This window comes from Salvia hispanica, chromosome 6 (genome assembly GCF_023119035.1).
Source record: "Salvia hispanica cultivar TCC Black 2014 chromosome 6, UniMelb_Shisp_WGS_1.0, whole genome shotgun sequence".
Lineage (NCBI taxonomy): Eukaryota > Viridiplantae > Streptophyta > Magnoliopsida > Lamiales > Lamiaceae > Salvia > Salvia hispanica.
In genome coordinates this window covers 40,108,240-40,128,670 of record NC_062970.1, presented here as the reverse complement: position 1 = coordinate 40,128,670, position 20,431 = coordinate 40,108,240, and the positions used below count along the sequence as shown (strand labels likewise).

General features: G+C 35.2%; 3 protein-coding genes across 5 annotated transcripts in view; 2 read left to right on the top strand and 1 right to left on the bottom strand.

The window, feature by feature from the left end:
• The first annotated feature begins 8,726 nt into the window (after nucleotides 1–8,726).
• On the top strand, nucleotides 8,727–10,631 carry LOC125192462 (protein WVD2-like 2). Of its 3 annotated transcripts, none has more exons than XM_048090041.1 (6): nucleotides 8,727–8,851; nucleotides 9,439–9,608; nucleotides 9,712–9,867; nucleotides 9,940–10,011; nucleotides 10,088–10,183; nucleotides 10,282–10,631. In XM_048090041.1, the coding sequence occupies exons 3-6, from the start codon at nucleotides 9,727–9,729 to the stop codon at nucleotides 10,486–10,488; spliced, it is 516 nt and encodes a 171-aa protein (XP_047945998.1). In that variant the 5' UTR covers nucleotides 8,727–8,851; nucleotides 9,439–9,608; nucleotides 9,712–9,726; the 3' UTR covers nucleotides 10,489–10,631. The 3 variants fall into 3 exon arrangements, with proteins under 3 accessions (XP_047945998.1, XP_047945999.1, XP_047945996.1); XM_048090042.1 differs by having other exon boundaries at nucleotides 10,088–10,198; nucleotides 10,312–10,631; XM_048090039.1 differs by having other exon boundaries at nucleotides 10,088–10,198.
• A 1,160-nt stretch (nucleotides 10,632–11,791) lies between these two features.
• Nucleotides 11,792–20,112, top strand: LOC125194283. Its single transcript, XM_048092420.1, has 15 exons — nucleotides 11,792–12,410; nucleotides 12,492–12,584; nucleotides 13,822–13,899; nucleotides 13,985–14,047; nucleotides 14,114–14,284; nucleotides 14,371–14,502; nucleotides 15,279–15,418; nucleotides 16,428–16,514; nucleotides 17,232–17,357; nucleotides 17,886–18,038; nucleotides 18,355–18,426; nucleotides 18,918–19,019; nucleotides 19,496–19,666; nucleotides 19,751–19,830; nucleotides 19,921–20,112. The coding sequence occupies exons 1-15, from the start codon at nucleotides 11,936–11,938 to the stop codon at nucleotides 19,982–19,984; spliced, it is 2,007 nt and encodes a 668-aa protein (XP_047948377.1). The 5' UTR covers nucleotides 11,792–11,935; the 3' UTR covers nucleotides 19,985–20,112.
• A 273-nt stretch (nucleotides 20,113–20,385) lies between these two features.
• The window catches only part of LOC125194281 (PRA1 family protein E-like), an 868-nt gene continuing 822 nt past the window's right edge, over nucleotides 20,386–20,431 (bottom strand). Inside the window, exon 2 of the mRNA XM_048092419.1 lies at nucleotides 20,386–20,431. The gene's annotated coding sequence lies outside the window, so the exon portion shown is untranslated.

The window sequence follows — 20,431 nt, the reverse complement described above, 5'->3', positions numbered from 1 at the left end:
CACTTCCTCTTGCACCTTCTCCTCTTCCATAGTTTGAGTAACTGCCTTTGCTTCCTTGAAAATTCCATTCTCTTTTCTGACCACTAGATTGAGTGAAGTTTGATGTAGGCTGGGATCCATCAAGATTGATGGAGGGAGATTTGGCTGACTCCAATCTGGACTCAAAACTGAGTAATAGTGCATTTACATCTTGCACTTTCCATGAATCTGCTTTAGAGGTGATGGTTACCATAACTGAGTCATACTCAGCGCCTAGACCAGAGAGGATGTGCAAGATTTGATCTTCTTCTGCTATTTTGCACCCCACGGCACCGAGTAGATCGCAACAAGTTTTGATCTTGCTCAAGTATTCTGCCATGGGAAGAGCATCCTTCTTGAGAGTCTGGAGTTGCAGTTTATACTGCATGATTTTTGCCTTCGATTGATTACCAAATTTTTTTTGAAGAGCATGCCACATATTCCTACTCGTCTTCATTCCAACAACAAGAACAACAGTGCTTTCTGTGAGTGAAGATTGTATCCAAGCGCACAATAACTGATCTTGACGATGCCAAGAGAGGTACTCAGGATTGAGCCTCATTTCTGTAGATCCTACAGTCCCAAGAAATTGTGAGGGAATCGAGTGCTCACTAGTAAGGAATGATTCAAGACCATATCCTCTAACAGTGGCAAGAATTTGCTGCTCCCATACCAAGTAATTTTTCTCGGTGAGTTTGAAATTGATAGGATGATTCTGGGAAAGCAAAAGAGGTGCTGTGACATTTGTGGCTATTGGATTTTCCATCTCAACGGACGTATCACTATCAGACATTTTTATTTTTAATAATAGAAAGACAAATAAAGGAGAAGGATGAGGAAAGTTGGCTATTTCATGGCTCTGATACCATGAAAGAAACCAACAATCCCATGGATAAAAAGAGAAATGTATGTGAACAGAATAGTGTTCCACATGATGAAGGAATCGAATTGCTTGAATATTTCACGCTTGAAATGATGTGATACAATACCAAGAAAACCAACTTATATAGAGGTCTAAGAAGAGTCTAGACTAAGAAAACAATGGATAAACTAGAATGCTAAAAGACTAAGATACCAAAAGATGTAACTGAAACTTGAATGTCGACAATGAATCACCCAGCTCTTGATCTTTAACCACTGGATGTGGTCACTTGTTTGACCAACTTTTCATTTCCAATTTCTGCAAGTTTTTCTTCCTTCGCACAGCTTGGAATAGACAAACTTTCAGTTTTGATATGTGAATAGCCGAGTGTTTTTCTGAAAATATTTTGTAGGTTTCACTACTTTCTTTAATTTACATTTTTCTAATTACATGTTTATAATTAATGGATGCTGGATCGAACCTTTCGAATTAAGTAGTATATGCGATAGAGTAATGCTATGCAACCACATTATGGCCACCCACACATGGATATAATGGTACTAAACACTATTAAAATATTAGAAAAATTAAGCCTAATTGTTAGTGCATAAGTATTTTACTTAATGGCCCTTTCCCTTTAAAACTTTATATTTCTTCAATATAAAACTAATAATTCGGACCAAATTCTCTATGCAAAGGAGATTAGTTTGACTCTAAGAACGATAATTTATATAGTTTGAATTAATGATGATATATAGATTCGGATATAATTTAAGCGATTGATAATAGTAATGATGTTAATAATAATAGTGATGTTAGCAGCAATAATTATTACTATTATCATTAGATTATAACACACCTTTAAATTATTAATTTATAAAATATAATACACCCTCCGTCCCGCTTAAGATGACACGTTTTCCTTTTTTGTTTGTTCCAACTAAGATGACACATTTCCTTTTTTAGTAACTTTCTCTATCCAATTAATACACTAAACCACTTTTTCTCACTCCTATTAAAATATCCATCTTTCTTTATCTCTCTACTTTAATACTTACACTCACATTCTCTCTCTTCAATTAAATACTTTAACCAATAACTCCTAAAATCTCGTGCCGGCTAAACAATATGTCATCTTAGCCAGGACGGAGGGAGTATTATTATACTTTTATATTCTAATATTATTCAATATTATAAATGTAATATGTTATACTTATAGTTTTGTAAATTAATATATGAAGTACGGAGTACTAATTATTATTTGCGATATAAGGCTATAACCGTATAAGTATAACATGTTTAAATTATTATATTTTAAAGTTATTAATCAACTGAATTAAAAAAAATTCAATTCATATATTGGATCTTAATTAATATTTAGAGGTTTTATTTTTTATTCAATTGAATTGAACAATTTATGATTTAGTATTGATTCTAAACACGATGTATAACTTAAAGATAAAGTACACACCAATAATTAAATTATTATAATTAATACTAAACACAAACGTTTAAATTTTAATATTAAGATTATTAATAATGTAACTTCAAAACTGATTTCACATAATAAATACTCCCTTCGTTACTATGGAGGCAAAACTTTTCGGCACGGAGATTAAGAAAAATTGTGTTAGGTGAGTTAAGTAAAGAGAGAATAAAGTGGAAAATGAAAAAGGTGGAGAGATGAAGATAGAAAAAAATAAGAGAGAGTAAAGTAGGTGTGGAAAAATGTGTTGACTTTTACTAAAAAGGGAAATGACTCTATTACTATGGAACAGACGAAAATGGAAAAACACCCCTATTACTATAAAACGGAGGGAGTACTAAATAAAAGTACATATAGATAAAACAATAAAAACATAAATACATATACAATATATAAACTGAAAGTTATTTAATTGAAATGAATATCAATTGAATGAAATTTAAAATGAACTAAATTACAAACTTATGAGATTAAAAATAGAGTATTAATTTTCCCATCAAAATAAAAATAATAAATTAAAAAATACTAGTAAAAAGTAAGTAAATATTCATTTTCAATCAAATATATTAATGATCATACTTTTAATTGGAAACACCTTAGTATTTTATTATTCCGTTTCAACATTCTTATATATATTAAGTCACCTCAAAAAACAATACTATGACTAAAACGTATTTTATGGGGTTATTCGGTTTTTAAAATTATATTTCGGAATTAAATATACATTGCATTTGGTTCATGAGATTGAATCCCACAACTCAATCATATAGGGGTGGGGATTCGGTCGGTTCGGTTCTAACCGAACCGATTAATCGGTTAACCGACTCCCATTTTTTCCGAAATCTAGAACCGAAACCGAACCCTTTGTCGGTTCGGTTCCTTGAGGAACCGATTGGTTATAACCGACAGGGTCTTCGAAACCACCGAAGGAACCGAAATCAATTGAAATACATTCTGTAAAAATTAAAAAAAATAATAATGGAGCCTGTTGTTGTCGGGTCTTCATCCTGAGTGAATGAAGGAGGACAGATTCAACATAAGCTTACCACCTTCGCTGGGAGCTGCTTGTGTGAGGTAATGGTCGTTTAGACTATTCATGATCATATTATCTTAGTGACTAGGTGGACCAGTAACTTTTGAAATGGGGAGAACGAAGTTGTTTGCAATTAATCAATCTTTGAAATGGGGATAACAAACTTTGGGACTATTTACGGTCATTATCTCATTTCTGAGTTTGCAATCACTCACCAAAAATTAGTTTGCCGTGAAAATTAGTTTGCAATGAAGTTTGTGATAACTGATAAATTAAAATGAATATAGTTAAAATTAACAATCAATCCACTAATCACGGTTCTTCGGTTCTAACCCTTCGGTTCTCGGTTAGAACCGAGAACCGCCTAAATCGAAAACCTACTAACCGAAACCAAACCTTAACCTTATTTTTCAATTTTCGGTTAACCGAGAACCGAAAAAATAAGGTTCGATTCTCGGTTAACCGAGAACCTAGAACCGTTTCCCCACCCCTACAATCATAGATGAATAATTATTTGATAATTAGTCAGAGTCACCCTCTTTCAATTAAAATAATCTCACAACTCAATCCTAAACAACGATAAGAGAGATTAAAGTAGATGATAGAGTAGGATAAGAGTGATTAAATGTTTTATGTTTTGTCAAAAACCAAAATGACTCAACTTTGTTGGAACGTCCCAAAAAAGAATACTATGACTCAACTTAATTGGGACGAAGTAATAATAATTATTATTACTAATTGATCTTTTAATATTGTCATTATTTAGACTTTATTACATTGTCGTAACATTATTTTTTAAATTATCATTAACTTCAAATGTTAACTCTGTATTTTACTTTATATCACTAATACTTATATTACAATTTATTAGTATTATTATTTAATTTATTAGTGTAAAACAGGACACTACACTATAGCATGTACAGTAAAAAATTTAAAATTTTAATTATAATATTATAATATAGTATACTTACTTAATATTGTAAATTCTTATAAAATTCTGAGAAAAAATGAAAAGAAAGTATGCGTATATCTCTTATAGAAACCTAAGGAAAATATTTGTTGATGAATTAAGGCAGAGGGTAGAATAGTCCTGAAAATAAAATTTTGATACTTTCTAAGTGCATTAAATTTGATTGAAATGAACATTAAAAATCTGATTATGTCCAGCCATAATGTGGCCATTTAGCACCACTCTATGCGATATAGATGTTTGAATATACACATAAAATGATCAATGTTCATCTATTTAAAAAGTATAAAAATCATTCCTGCAATATATTCAAACATGTTCTTAACGATTTTTTTACTGTAGTGCCTGTATATTCAAAACATTTATATTGCATATATTAATTTGAAAGGTTCTATTCAGCACCCACTAAAAACATGTAACTAGAAAAATAATATAAAAAGAAACTAGTAAAACCTACAAAATATTTTCAGAAAAAAAAAATCGGTTATTTACATATTAAAACAGTCGATTTGAAGTGGAATAAAAAAAGTGTGAACAAAATGAAATTGAAAATGCAAGTAATTAATCACAATGAGTTCACACACGTCAAGTAAAAGAGTCATTATATAAAAAGGCAAATGCAGCTGTATTACTACTCCTATTTGATTATGAGCATTATATTTATCTAACTAATTCTAAATATATGACATATTTTTTCCTCTAATTAAGTAATAATAGCATCAACGTAATAATACAATTTCATCTGCATAAAATTACAATATCATCGTACAGGGGGCAAACACAGAAATACATGATGGTAGGGGATCTATAGTATATACTTAATCCGTCCAATAAATGTATCAATTTTTTTGTCTATATGCTATTATATGTCCTTAACATTTATTTCTAACTTTTTTCACACACAATTTATTATAAATATAATATACTATAAAATAAGACTCATATTCCACTAATTTTTCATTCTAATTTTCAAAATTGTACCGAGCAAAATAATTTTCTTTTAAATTTTTTTATAAAAAATAATTTTAGTTAAGAAAAGGGAAATTGGTCTCTAAAATCATGAACTTTGTCTAAAATTTGATATTTCCCATGAACTTTGAAATTGGTATATAATATCACGAACTTTGCATTTTGTTTGGTATTTCCCACGGATGTCTATTACTATATTTGACTAACTTACGAGGCTTTTTCATCATACTTCACACAATTAAATCAACGTGATTTTCAACGTAACTTTTTATCCTACATGTTATGAACTTAAAAAGTGGTTCAAAATATTATAAAACATATCACGGTTGCCTACGTTAAATAAGATTTTGATGAAAACATCTTATTTGAGTGAGTTTGGGAAATACCAAACAAAATGCAAAGTTCGTGATATTATATACCAATTTCAAAGTTTATGGGAAATACCAAATTTTAGGTAAAGTTCATGATTTTAGAGACCAATTTCCCTTAAAAAAATTATGTGAAGTTTAAACTTATGAATTATTTTAGCAGAGAGAAATTGATTTCTAATAATTTTGTGATCATATACTTTAAAAAAGAAAGAATATGGATATTACTATATTAGTATTAAAAACCATAAACTTTGGGTCAATTCCAGTATATTTTTCATTTAACTTTAAAAGTGGTTTTTAAAAATCACAAACTTTGGGCCAAACATGTAGAATTCATATGCTACTTTTCTGGTTCCGATTCAGTAGGAGACTAATTTTGATGGACATAAATAAAAATATAAAAATACTACTTTTTATAGACGGAATGAGTAGTTTAAAAAGGCGATCCACCGTGTCAATGTTGCTGATATATTTGACGACATTTTTGTCGCCCATTATCATGACCCCGACTGCCTCCATGAGTTTGCCGAGGGCACTATCTCGCTTTTTATAACTAACCGGATACGTTGCCCCAACCGAGATGGATACAACATTGTCTTTCACCAGCGTGATGCGACCGAGCTGCTGGTCGAAGCTCTCGTCTATTGATTCTAACACCCTTTCTAAGGCCGAGTGTTCAATATAAAGACCAGATAATTCCTAGAAGAAATTGTTGACGATCAACCCATCATTGACATGCGGTGCATGAATCATGATGAAGAAGGCGTTTGAGCGAAGAGCAGAAACTCGGTATATCGAGAAATGCCAAAGAAGTTTCTTGAGTTATTAAGTCAATCCCGTACGTCAATGAAGTTTCAAACATTGATGTGGTTGGCAATCATCGCTCACATCTTTTGCTTCCTTTTCACCTTCTCAAGGTTATTGTGAGCGGTGATGGCTAGCCACATCATTGTTGAAACGTCATTGATGTCCAGGGCAGACTTGATATCTCGAGAAACTTCTTTGGCATTTCTTGATTTACCAACAAATAATGAAAAATTGGTCAAGTTTATGGCAAGAGGATCAACGCCACCGAGTTATGCTCTTTGCTCGGACGCCTTCTTCATCGTTGATCATGCTGAACATGCGACCTTGGAGTGGGCACTAGAATCAATGGACAAGGGCTTCAGCTAGCACCTCGGTCACTTCACGCTTGTGAAAAATGTTTCTACGCTTTTCACTTTAGAATGGGGCAACGGATCGTTTCTGAGTGATGAATTTGTATGATGCAAACACCCATGGAGCTTTAAGAATGAGATTGAGAATGTGGCGTGTGTGTTATATTTCCGAAGTCGATGCCAATATTTATAGGCTCAAGGAGGTTTCACATTGTTATGTCACTAGCTCCAGCTGGATTATTTTCGAAATGTATTAGACTTTGTATCTGGAATCGTATAACATGTTATTAAAATATTTTAGTGCAAATTGAATATTTGGATAATATATAGTGTAATATTTTTGCATATTGATAATATCATTAACACAATAACATAATATTATCAAAACAAAAACACTATCATCTACCATATGAAATGACGTAACACAATACCATTAATACAACATCGTATACATACAATTTATTGTATGTAACAGTGTCATCAACACAATAATACAATTTCATCTGCATAGAATCACAACATTATCGATTATGTGTCACAATATCATCAACGCAACAACAAAATATCATCAACATATCACAATATCACCAAAAAATTATCATCGGAATATCATCGTCATATCATCTACAATCATCGCAATATTATCAAAGGTTTGATGGGATTATGTAAACAAAAAACAACTTGCTAATATACATTCAAATTTCTGAGGATTTTGTTAGAATTTTTTTTAAATTATCTGATTTAATACAATAAATTTTCTGTTGAAAAAATTATTTGAAATAGTATAAAATTTTGAGTTATTTTGAGTTATTTTAGGAAATGGTTTTTAATAATTTTGTGATCATATGTGAAAAATAAGAAAAGAATTTTATGAAATGCTATAATTATTGTTTTCATTAATTATCTTTTTTATATAAACATATTACTATTATTTTAAATTAGACATGTGACGTTAATTTAACTCAATTGGATTTCAAAATCCTATAGCACGTACCCTTCAGGTTGCTACATGAGAGTTTCGAAAATTGGGCATCTCTAGTTGTACCTGATTTTTGGGACTTCCTACTACTTAGTTCTCATTATGTTATTATGTCCAAGTTACTTTTGGGTTTGGGCTTTGTTTAAAACTATTGATTTTGGTTATACTTGATCCGTCTAATCCTATCCCACCCAAGGTATTTTGTTTAATTAATCTCATTTTTTTTATATAATTTGACTATGCTATTCCACATGATCACATCTAGGATTGCTTCTATTTCATGAACAGTCAATTTAATCTTAGAATAGCTCGACATGAGTTAAAGGAAAACTGAACGTAATCGGTTCAACAAGTAAATTTTTTATTCCAGTTTTGAATCGGTAACCGAAAATTCTAGTATTGGTTCCAAAACGGCAATTGTTTTTGGTCATTTTGGCATGCCCTTATACCAATTTGTCCTTATTTTCATTTTTCAAATTAGTTTTTCCAGACTTTCCTTGTTTCCTAATTTTAAATTTCTTATTTTGGTCTAAATTTGCGTTCCAAAACCTTGGTACCAAACCAAACACGTAAAATTCAAAAGTTACTATTGTAATTCTAATTCAGTCAGTGGAGACAATTACAATTCTAAAACCATAATTGTTGGTCCAATTCCCGTTTAAACATGCATCTCTTCATCAAATCTAATCTAATCCGACTCGATAAAAATGTGATTTGTAAGCTTGTTTCCTCATTGGCTCAATATATTCTTGATCGTGTCTTGTATTAATATTTTTATTTTTGAAGGACTTTTATTTGTGAATGAAAAAATGTTTTCAGTATAAAAAAGCGATGAGCCATAAGTAAATCAGCATCAACCCGTCATAAACGGGCCATCCAGAAAACAAAACATCAACTAAAAAAAAATTAAAAAAATTAGTTAAACAAAAACAGAATTGAGCTCACGTTAGTTTGTTGAAGGTGGTGGTGCCATTTCTTGTAGATCTTTCCGACCATAATTTTTGTAAGAACTTTAAATCACAATTGTTGAAGCTTTTTTTTTCTTTCAATAATGACAGCCTTTCTATTTCTGAAACGCATGTATGTATTTGCAATTGTGTTTGTTCTGTTCGATCTTCATTTTATTTGTTGGTATATTTTTTTCTCCATCTATCTTTCTTCATGAATATAGGTATGTATTTTGCCCTTGTGGATTTCCCCTTTCTGCTGCATTTCTATTTCATACTTATTAGCCCTAATAAAAATGCACTACTTTTCTTTTTTGAATATATACAACTTACAAGATATTTATGGTTTTTATATTGTGATTTATAGGTTCATATTCTATAATTTGAAAAAATGGTGTTTTAGCTTTGAATCACACCTAAATGCTTGAAAACAAATTATGATAACTGATTGTATACATTTGCTGTTTGTCTATGAAATATTTTGACACCCTCCCTAATTCAGTTTAAGAATAATGAGAGACCTTTTTTCTGTTAATTGACTCTCAATCACACTAGTTTTATCATGTATGGACAAAACAAAATAGTGAATTATTGAGAATGGCTATTTAGTCTGACTTGTATTCATGGACGAATATCGTTGCAGGTGGCTTACAGCTTGAAGCGAAACCCGGTGTTGAATCTTTACCTGAAAAGGTTGAGTCTCATAAGCAAGGAGGCATAAAGAGAAACACTAATGAATTTGATGAGACGGGGGAGAAAACAGTAAGCACTGATCAGACCGATGATTCGGGTGCTGATGATCAGCAATCTCCGGTTAGTTACTGACCTCTTCAAATCTGATCTTGTATGTTTGATCTTGTTTGTGTAACATAAGCCTTAGAACTGCATTTCTGATGATCGTTCTTGATCGTTGCAGCCAAACACTTGTACAATGTCAGAAAAGCCGCAGGATGAAGAAGTTACAGATGAAGAGGACGCTTCCTCAGCATCAGAGCTGGCTAATACGTTCCAACCCACAGTTCCCGTTGCTCCAAAATTCATCTGTGGAGAACGTTTAGAGAAACGCAAAGAGGTAACTTTTTCTTTCGATACAATATTTTGTGATATGTATGTTGTTGAAATCTCCATTGCCTGCCAAGTTTAGTACTACGCGAAGCTGGATGAAAGGCACAAGGCGTTGGAGAAAGAGAAACTCGAAGCCAAAGCTAGAAAAAAGGTATGTCGTGTAGTATACATACTTCCAAATAGTATGAAACACCACAAAAAAAAATCAATCATTAATATTTCTCTAGGAAGAAGAAGAAGCAGCTATAAAGGAGCTGAGGAAGACCATGGTGTACAAAGCAAATCCAGTTCCTAGCTTCTATCGTCAAGGGCCTCCCCCTAAGGTTGAGCTAAAAAAGGTTTCAAACAAACACTTTGGCAAATCTCGCAAATTCCTTTTTTTCGGTGTCTCTCTTTGATAGTTGAAACTAGTGTCGTGCAGCTGCCACTGACACGGCCTAAATCACCAAAGCTGTCGAGGAGGAGGAGGAGCTGCGGTGATGCAGGGAAAGGATGTTGTGGGGAAGTCAGAGCGAACGAGCACGCCAAAGGGAAGGAGCGCGATGGGGGACGAAGATCAAGTGATAATAGCACGGCTGTTAAAAGTGATACACAAGAGCAGGAAGATGAAGATCAACAAAACATATGATCATTTTTTTTCACTTTTCTTTCCTAGTTTCATTCACACTTTTAACATGGTTGATCTATCCATGTGGCTTGTCTAAATGTTCATACTGATAGTACATGTCTTAAGAGGTTTTGTACTGTTGATACAAACACAATGTATTTGAACATGCCAAAGATTAATTCACTAAATTTGCATGGGGTTTTTACTCTTCATCTCTTGACTTTATAATGGCAATGTTTGAGAAGTTCTAAGGATCTATATTCAAACTTTTATTTGGCATATGGAATTATATACTAAATCATAATCAATTCTATATAATATTTTGACCGTACGTCATTTAAGAAGACTATTATATACTTCTTGGGTGGCCAATAGTTAAGCAAATACTTCTTCCATCTAGGAGACTCAGTTATACTACTCTGCTAATAACAGTCTCAATTCACTTTTAGTATATTAAATATTTAAATGATAAATAAATTACACATTTCACTAACCATTTCTACTCACTATCTATCAGTATAAAACTAATATATAAAAATAAGACTCACATTGCAATATTAATTTTCTACTTAGTTTCCTTTATTTGCGCCAAACTCAAATGTGACTCATATTCATTACCGAACTTTTCACTCAAGCAGATACTGTATTATATTTCTTGGGTGACATGTTTACAAACAATAAATTATATGTTGTGCAACGTTGCAACAAAATCAAAAGATAGTGTTAAATGAAAACTCAAAAATCATAGTATCTAATACTCCCTCCGTCCACAATTAAGAATCTCATTTCTAAATAGCGCGAGTTTTAAGAAAAGTGGATGGAAGAAAGTTAGTAGAATAGAGGTCTCACTTGTATATATTAGTTTTAAATGATATGTGAGTGGAATGAGTTAGTGGAATGTGGGATCTCTTTACCATTTATGATAATTATGAATCGGGGCTCTTATTCGTGGATAGACCAAAATGGAAAACGGGACTATTATTCGTGGACGGAGGGAGTATTTAATCTAAACATTGCAAATATGTAGCCTTTATATGTACTACTACGTGCTAATTCAAAATCGCATTTGTATGCACAAAAATGAACATGATTTATTATTTGTCATATAATTTTTGAAAGATGATTTTGGCGTAATTTTCTATGAAACAATAATGCAAAGGAAGATGGCAGTTAGAAAGGACGGGTTGAGCGCAGAAACAGATCAAAGGCCTCCTTCTCTCATCTCCTCTCTTCAAACCTTCTTCTTCCGATCTTCATCCATCAAAATCGACAATCACACCTTAACAAAGAAGAATCCTTCAATTCTTCTTCGCATAAACACAGAGCTAGAACCACCACCTCTACGGCGGCCCGAGGCGGTTCCCCACCCCACCTCCCGCCACGGTCGCCGCCGCCACCACCACCACACTAGCACAGCTGATCGATCGATTTGGTGTTTCCTTTCCTAATTCTCATACCTACATTTCGAATGGGAGATCCGCAAAATCCATTCGATTACCAGGCAACACCCGAGCCTCCTCTGTCATCCGCATCGTCGTCGTCTCCGTCGTACGTCTCCGAGGGCGAGGACGCGCCGCCGCTGTGGCGCACGCTGACGAAGCAGCTTTCGATGCGCGAGGCGCCGCGCAACATCGCGTGGGAGCGCCGCCGCCGCCAGGTCCAGCAGCAGGAGCGGTGGAGGAGCGAGGAGGATCTGACGGACGAGGATCTGAACGAGCTCAAGGGATGCATCGAGCTAGGGTTCGGCTTCAACGCCGAGGAAGGGCAGCGATTGTGCACCACCATCCCCGCCCTCGATCTCTACTTCGCCGTCAACCGCCAGTTCCTCACCAGCCACCTCGCCAGCCCCCTGCCTAGCCCCGCCCCCGCGCCACCGGCGACATTGAGTCCCCGATCGTGCTCTCTCGAGAAGGATTCCGATTCATGGAAAATTTTGAACAAAGGTACGGCGTCGTTTCTAGTTTAATTTCATCATGAGATTTGAAATTGATTGAGAGAATTGAGTGTTTAATTATTATAATCAGGCGATGATCCTCAACAAGTGAAGACGAAGCTGCGGCATTGGGCGCAGGCGGTAGCATGTTCAGTGATGCAGTCCCCAATTAGAGGCTGTGGCATGGATTAGACTATCTAGCTAGAAACACAATCTAAATCTAGACGGAGAGAGAACTCATTTAATCTACCTAGCTTAATCGGCTCGGCCATAGGTTCAGAATTTGAGCCTCGCCATCCGATCGCCACAAATGGTAGAGATTCGAGATAGTAAGTCTAATCGCAAGCTTGGATGATTACTCGTTCTCGGAAATGTGGAAGCACGCCGGGACGTATGGAAGGGTGACGGAAAAAGGGCAGCGTTGCTAATATTGTGATTTAGGAATTACGATAGCAATGTAGGCCTAATGGCTAATATAATTCTTATATGCTGCAAATAATCGTCCTATAATTATATGCTAGTGTTTGTATTATCATGTTCGAGCTCACGTAACAGTGATAAAATTGTTATAATTAGAAAACTTATTTGTAAGCCTTGATTATTTCAAGTTTGCCAAAGAAACGATTATTTTTTCGACCATAATTCTTGATTTTTCATTATATTCTCAGACCAATTGATTTTGGGTTACGTACTCATCGATAAAACTGAGGCATGTTTTCACATGTCCATGTCGCCAGCCACATGGAAACTACAATGCTAGAAATTGAGCTATAGACCGGATATTTTTGTTACATTATTGATAGTATAGTAGTAGTATAAAGTGAAATTTTGTTGCACATAAGCTTGTTTATCTAAACATCTCGTGTTAAATTCCATATGCATGCCGCGTATTTTTCATCTTAGATGGTGTTAAGTCGTGTCCGTGTACAATGCAATATTGGGAGACGTGCAACGAGGAAGGGAGGGTTCGTGGCTCGTAGCGTGTATAGAGGCAGGGTGACCACAGTGCAGGCCGCATGTTCGGTGCAAAAAGGAGGTGGCCATGTCGCAGGGAGAGACGGGAATGGGATAGCTAAAAAGTCTAATGGAGAGCGAATATTGATACTACTACTAGTAGTAGTAATATTTAAAATTAATTTTTTTGGTTTATATTTGTATTTCTTTTTTGTAAAAATCTAATAGGGAGCGAATGATCAAAAGGGATATTAATTTAAATTATATAATTTTTATTTTATTTAATTAAATTTGATTTGAGGAAATGGGATAGCTAAAATGTCTCAAATTTGGGCTGGGCCGTAAAAAATAGTAGGTTATGGGTTCAAATTTCAATAAGCGAGAATTTTCTGGAATCCAAAACCTGCTGCAAAGCCCCCTGCATTCATTCAAACACTATTTGGCTTTTGCTCATTCTCTCAAATCTTCTTCATCTTTCTTCTCCAATTCTCTTTCCAAAACCAGAGATCAATTTATGGCGCCCGATGCTTCTCATGCTCTAGCAGGTTTTTTCCACAACTTTCTCTTTTGTAACCAACCGAATTCTCAATCCTTGTTCCGAATCACTAAATTCATATGCTTTGATTACAGTGAGGGAAAAAGTTCAACACTTCCTCAATGCCGCGCAGACTGGAAATTTAGACCTCCTCAAAAGTAAGCAGCCTCGTTTTTTTTTTAATTGGACGCTTCAGCTATAGCTTAATTTTTTTCTGTTGATAGAATTGGCGAAGCAGCTCGATGGTGGGAAGGGGCTAGCGCAAACGGTAGCGGATGTTAAGGATGCCAATCAGAGAGGGGCTCTGCATTTTGCTGCCAGGGAAGGTCAGGCTGAGGTTTGCAAATATCTGCTGGAAGAGTTGAAGATGGATGTCAATACGCAGGATGAGGATGGTAAATTAGTGTTCATGTGTTATCAGTTGATTGAGGCTGTGCGGTTAGATAATTACATCTTCCTGATTTGTGGTATTGGTATTCAGGAGATACTCCTCTAACGCATGCTGCGCGGCAAGGGCATACTGCCCTCGCCAAGTACCTCGTAGATCATGGTGCTGATCCTTCCATACCAAGTGCTTTAGGGACCACTGCTCTGCATCATTCTGCTGGAACAGGTATACTCTCATCCGTTTAGGAAGCAAAGTTGAATTCTATTTACTCCTTTGCTGTCTTAGGAATGACAAACAAAGAGTTGGACTTGATTTGTGTGACTTGAGGCCCGGCTATGGAGACCGCTGATCTCATAGAGTAGTACTTTGCAATATGGTTAATTCATTTAACATAGCCTCGTAGCGGTTTTGAAGGTTTGGCTGTATGTGATTAGTTCATTTATTGGGGACTACTATTTGTGCTTAATCAAAGATGAGTTTTTATCTTTTAGCACCTGCCTTGGTAAGTAATTAATCCCCATTAGTGCAGTCTAATGATCAATTTCTGCTGCATTTAGTTGAGGACTGGAAAAATATAGTATTGCTGTCATATTGACTATTTTGTAGCATAATCGGCCTATTTTGGTTAATATTCCCATCATAAGAAGAAAGCTTAGGCTTTTTAGCTATGGGAAACTGCATTAATTCTAGCTAGTTAACTCAAGGACCAGATATTCGAATTTTGGTGCGACATCTATTTCAGCCCAGGGATCCACTGTTATAAGTTGATCACTGCCGTTTGTTTCTATGTAGAGAGGAAAAATTTGTAGTTTTTCCTGTTATCAGTTAGCAATGATTTGCTCGTGTATATCAAAACAAACTATATTTAAGTGTGTTCTGAATTGAACCAGGAGCATTTTCTCTAAAGAATTTTTTGGGACTTGTTCTGTTCTTTGTATTATCTTTCAGTTGTTCTTGTTAAGAAATCTCAACAATTGAATGAATTTGAACTTTGCTTGCAGGAGATGTTGAGCTTCTAAAGTTTTTACTCTCCAAGGATGTGAGTGTTGATTCTCAAAGTGATGCTGGTACTCCGCTAATATGGGCTGCCGGTCATGGCCAGCAAGACTCTGTCAAATTACTACTAGAACATAAGGCCAACGTAAGTTGATTGCTTTACTACGTTGAAAAGTTTAATTTAATTATCCATCTTTGAAATGTTTCTGCACTTAAGGCACACATTTTAAGATCATTTGGACGGCGTTTTGTCATAAAATATCTACAAGGTCTACTGGCTGAGAGGTGGATAATTCGTGATATAACCAGATATGTTTGATAAAGATTAATTAAAGAATTTAATATACTTTGTATCCTGTGGAGTAGAAAAGGTAAACACAAAGATACATATTCTTCTTTTAAGGCCTACAGAAAGTGCCGCCTCTGTATCATCTGAGATGTTTTTTGGAAGGTATGGGCTGTTAGATTTTAATTGGATGTATCAGCTTATGCAGTGTTAATTCCACACTTGTAGAATAATAGTCCCTCCGTCTCCTAAAAATAGGAACTTTTGAAATGGCAAGGGTATTAATGCAAAATTGGGAAAGTAAGAGAGAGATAGAACGAAAAGTGTGTTAGTGGAAAATGCGTCTCATCATATTAGAGAAAAAGAAATTTCCTTAAATAGAAAGTTTATATTTTTAGGGGACGGAGGAAGTATGGTTTAGCTTGGTTAATTACCATTAATAGAAACTATCCAGTTATAGTTATATTTTAAAATTTGAACAATAGAATTAGAACCAACATTTTTTATTTCCCTGTGGTGTCAGTTGGGGTTTTGTGTGCATATGCCCTTGTGTCATTTGAAGTTAGGATTTCCGTCTATCCAACACCAGATCATGTGACTACATAGGGTTTTGAAATCATTGATCTTGATTTAGCATACTGATGGCTGCCTAAACTGCATTAGGAAGATGATGTTGAAATACTAGAATGTGGTTTTAACTGCATCATTGAATTGTAATTTCACTCAAATGTGCCCAAACAATCTTTAGGGGGTGAGGGGGGATAGGTACCCTAATAAAAAGTTCCTGATTGTATTACGATTTGTACTATGTGTACCCTTACCCAATTCCTCTCCCAATCTTTAACGATTTTATCTGCTTTTGTTGCAGCCAGATGCTAAGACTGAAGATGATATTACTCCTTTATTATCAGCTGTTGCAGCTGGTTCGTTGGCATGTTTGGAGTTATTAATTAAGGTAAACAATTAACTGGTCTCTACTGTTAGGATATATACTGCTTTGCGTGCTATCGTCCCTCTATTGATAAGTTGTTAATGGGTGATGGCCCCATGGGCTAACTAACCTGTCTAACCAGAAAGTTATATGGTTAACCTCATTTTTTTTGTCCCCGTTGCATTTGAGCACTTTTTGCCATGGTTGTAAGGTGATAATTTAGCTGGTGCTTTCTCTTGTATCTTGTTAGTACACTGCTTTGCATGTTATCCTCTCTATTACTATAGTTGTTAGATAGGTGATGGGAGAGACTAACCTTAAATAACAGGGTTCTGCCTCAATTTTGTTGGCATGTTAGCTCTTGAGCTCTTTTTGGCCTAGTTGATTTGACGCTAACCCTAGCTTATTCAAGTCCATAATATAAAAAGAATAATTTATAATTCAGTGCTTTTTGAAGTCTAAAACTAAATTTGAGATTAAATGCTACAATTTTAAGTTTATTATTCAAATTTTGAACGAAATTCTACTAACTCTAGAACTTAAGTGCAATGGGGTCTAGAACTTGTTCTAAATATAGTTCTTAAGTGCACTTTCAGAATTTGATAAGAGCTTGATTTCTTGTTTGCATGCTCTGGTCACTTAAGAAACATTATTGCATCTTATTTTTCTACGCGGTCATGCATTTTCTATTTTCAAGGATGTAAGCATATCTAAGAATTCATACTTTGCTATATCATACAGGCAGGTGCAACTGTGAACTTTACTGCAGGTGGTGCGACACCTTTGCACATTGCTGCTGATATTGGCAGCCCAGAGATCATAAACTGCTTATTACAAGCTGGAGCTGATCCTAATGCCATTGATGAGGTAAAGACAGCAAAATTTACATGCCTCGGTTTTCTCATCTACTACAAAAAAATACTCCCTCCGTCCCGCTTAAGAAGATGACACGTTTTCCTTTTTAGTTTGTCCCAACTAAGATGACACCCTTCCTTTTTTGGTAACTCTCTCTCTCCAATTAACACACTCAACCACTTTTTCTCACTCCTATTAAAATATCCATCTTTCTTCATCTCTCTACTTTAATACTTACACCCACCTTCTCTCTCTCCAATTAAACACTTTAACCAATAACTCCTAAAATCCCGTGACGGCTAAGCGATGTGTCATCTTAGCCGGGACGGAGGGAGTAGTATCAGAAGAACTTATACTAACTAATTTCAGCCTAGATGAGTTCACATGTATGTAATATCTTAAAACATTTTACTGAAATATGGGATGGCCAAGTTAGTATAAGTTCTTTGTAACTGGGGAATTTGGGAGAAAAATCAAGGCAAATCTAAACAGTCATCTTTTCATTGAAACCTTTGGTCTTTAAGCTTCGTCTTGCTGCAGGATGGTTTGAAACCAGTTCAGGTAGCAGCTTCAAGAGGAAATAAGGTAGCTGTTGAAATTCTTCTTCCAGTAACAGCTCCAATTGAATCAATTCCAGAATGGAGTATTGATGGAATTCTTAAACACATGCAACAAGAAACAGGGAAAGAGGAGGTAGCCATTCCATATGATTTACCTTTTCCACATCTAAAGATGTGATCATCCCTGTACTTTTTATTGTCAAAGCCACATGGAAAACTTAACAGTTGAGGTTATGGGTAATTATGTGCTAGTTATTCTTGATAAATAAGCTTCTTTTATTCCTATGATGGAGCATTTATGTACTTTTTCTGTTTTGTCGTTGGGTGTTTGGCAAAAAGATTATCTACTTCAACCTATAGGCTATAACCTACCGCATTGGGGGGTTTTGTCTTGTTTTACATGTCTCTTCTTATTAGACTTTATGTGGTTTCTATTTAAACAAATGCAGGGTCAGAATAAAAACACCGCACGATCTAATGGACTTAAGGATACTGCAACTCCCAAGATAAGTTTGCCTGAGGTATTTCTTGATAACACTACATCTTTTTATGTGAGATTATATTTCCTCTTGTTTTATTTCTGACTTAAATTTTCTAAAGTAGAATCCCTTTCACTGTATATTAGTTTGTTCGTTTTCTGGAATTCATTTGCCTCGAGCCTGCATCTGTTAGTGTATATGATTACTCATTAACATGGTCTTGGACTGGGGTGGTGGTGAAACATTATTTTGTTGTCCCTTCAGCTTGGGTAGCAATGTGATTTCGAGGATTTCATCTCGCTGACAGTGGGAAAATACTACAAGGGGCAAATCACTATCATACCAAGTATAGGATAAGTTAACTGGCAGATTAGATGTTGGACTCTCTTACTGAGAGAGAGTCGATGGCAGTGAAATAACACTTACTGGACATAGCTGTTGAGATCTGTTGTTGGATATGCCACTGGATACTTATTAAATAGCTGATATTCAAAGTCAGCTTTACTGACTTACTCATTGGTTCAAATTCTCAGGTGTCAGCTGAAGCAAAGAAAAAAGCTGCTGAAGCTAAGGCAAGGGCTGATGATGCTTTCAAGAGGAAAGACTATATGGCAGCAGTTGATGCTTACACACAGGTTCATTTTGTTTGCTATGTAATGAATAATTCAGTGTTCCATCAATTAGGTTGTCTTGCTTGACAATAACAAAATAGGATGAGGAACTTACAAGGTTATCTCTATTATCGTCCATCCATACCTATGTGACACGAGGGTGTACTACTGATTCTACATATCTAAGTCATAAATCACCAATTAAATATAGGGCTAGTATTTAAATGACCAAAGTTGCTATAACCGATCATCTTAACCTAGGATGAGTGTATAATATTATACTACTGTATAAAACACTGGATCATTAATATCCTCCTCATGAGTCTAAATGTTAAATGTTTTATCAACATAGTATGAGATGCTGGTTTCACACCTAAATATATAGTCTAGGCGTGCATGGATCATATGTTGGATTATCATAGATTTGCTCTTGGGTTGTAAATGTGTAAAATCTTCATATTAGTATCTGATTGGCTTTTTCTCTTGATATGAATTTGCAGGCAATTGATTTTGACCCAACTGATGCCACTTTACTTTCCAATAGAAGTCTCTGTTGGCTTCGTCTTGGACAAGCCGAGCATGCTTTAGCTGATGCAAGAGCATGTAAGGCTCTTAGGCCTGATTGGCCAAAGGCTTGCTACCGAGAGGGTGCCGCTCTTCGTCTACTGCAGGTGAGGTGTCATTCCTATGGTCAACACATTGATTGCAAATTTATGTTTTCTGTCTTGTAACATTTGTTATGCTTAATATTGCAGAAATTTGAGGACGCAGCCAATGCTTTCTATGATGGTGTCACACTCAACCCTGAGAATATGGAGCTTGTAACTGCTTTCAGGTCTTAACCTTTTTATGAACATTATGTCGCATTTTTTGGATCCAAGAATAGGTGGCCTGGAAAATGGTTGGTTGACATTGTGTGTTGCAGGGAAGCTGTGGATGCTGGAAGAAAATTTCATGCAACACAACAGCAGCAGCTGCAAGAATCTTGATGAAGAATATTTATCGGTCTGTTCTGTAATACTACTTGGTAGCATTTTCACACTCAATTTTGTTCTTGTGGTGAATACTGTATTAATATTTTGTTCTTATCGAATTCTGATACTGAATATTCGAGAAAGACACTACTCTGTCTTGCCATCGGGTTATCCATTTATCCCGTCACTGTGGTTACTCGAACCCCCAACCAATTAAGCCGGACTTGATGGCCAACCAATCAATTGCACTGCTCAACACAGCATAGGCTGTGTTTGATTCTTAACAAGGATATGGGTAACACTCTTTGCCAATGACAACACCAAAGCATGAAAATGAGCTTCAACTTTGAATACAACACTGAAATTCCAGCAAATTACTTGAAGAATGTTGGTAGAAATGTTTGGTAGCAAAGGCAAAAGAAGAAAGATATGAATATGAATTGGATGGAAGTAGAACAGGGT

Coding starts and splice junctions, on each gene's coding strand:
- LOC125194283 (XM_048092420.1), top strand. CDS start 11,936: ATGGGAGATCCGCAAAATCCATTCGATTACCAGGCAACACCCGAGCCT. Junction 14,503..15,278: donor GCATCATTCTGCTGGAACAG/GTATACTCTCAT, acceptor CTTTGCTTGCAG/GAGATGTTGAGCTTCTAAAG. Junction 15,419..16,427: donor TACTAGAACATAAGGCCAAC/GTAAGTTGATTG, acceptor CTTTTGTTGCAG/CCAGATGCTAAGACTGAAGA.
- LOC125192462 (XM_048090039.1), top strand. CDS start 9,727: ATGTCAGAAAAGCCGCAGGATGAAGAAGTTACAGATGAAGAGGACGCT. Junction 10,012..10,087: donor AAGCCAAAGCTAGAAAAAAG/GTATGTCGTGTA, acceptor ATATTTCTCTAG/GAAGAAGAAGAAGCAGCTAT. Junction 10,199..10,281: donor CTAAGGTTGAGCTAAAAAAG/GTTTCAAACAAA, acceptor AGTGTCGTGCAG/CTGCCACTGACACGGCCTAA.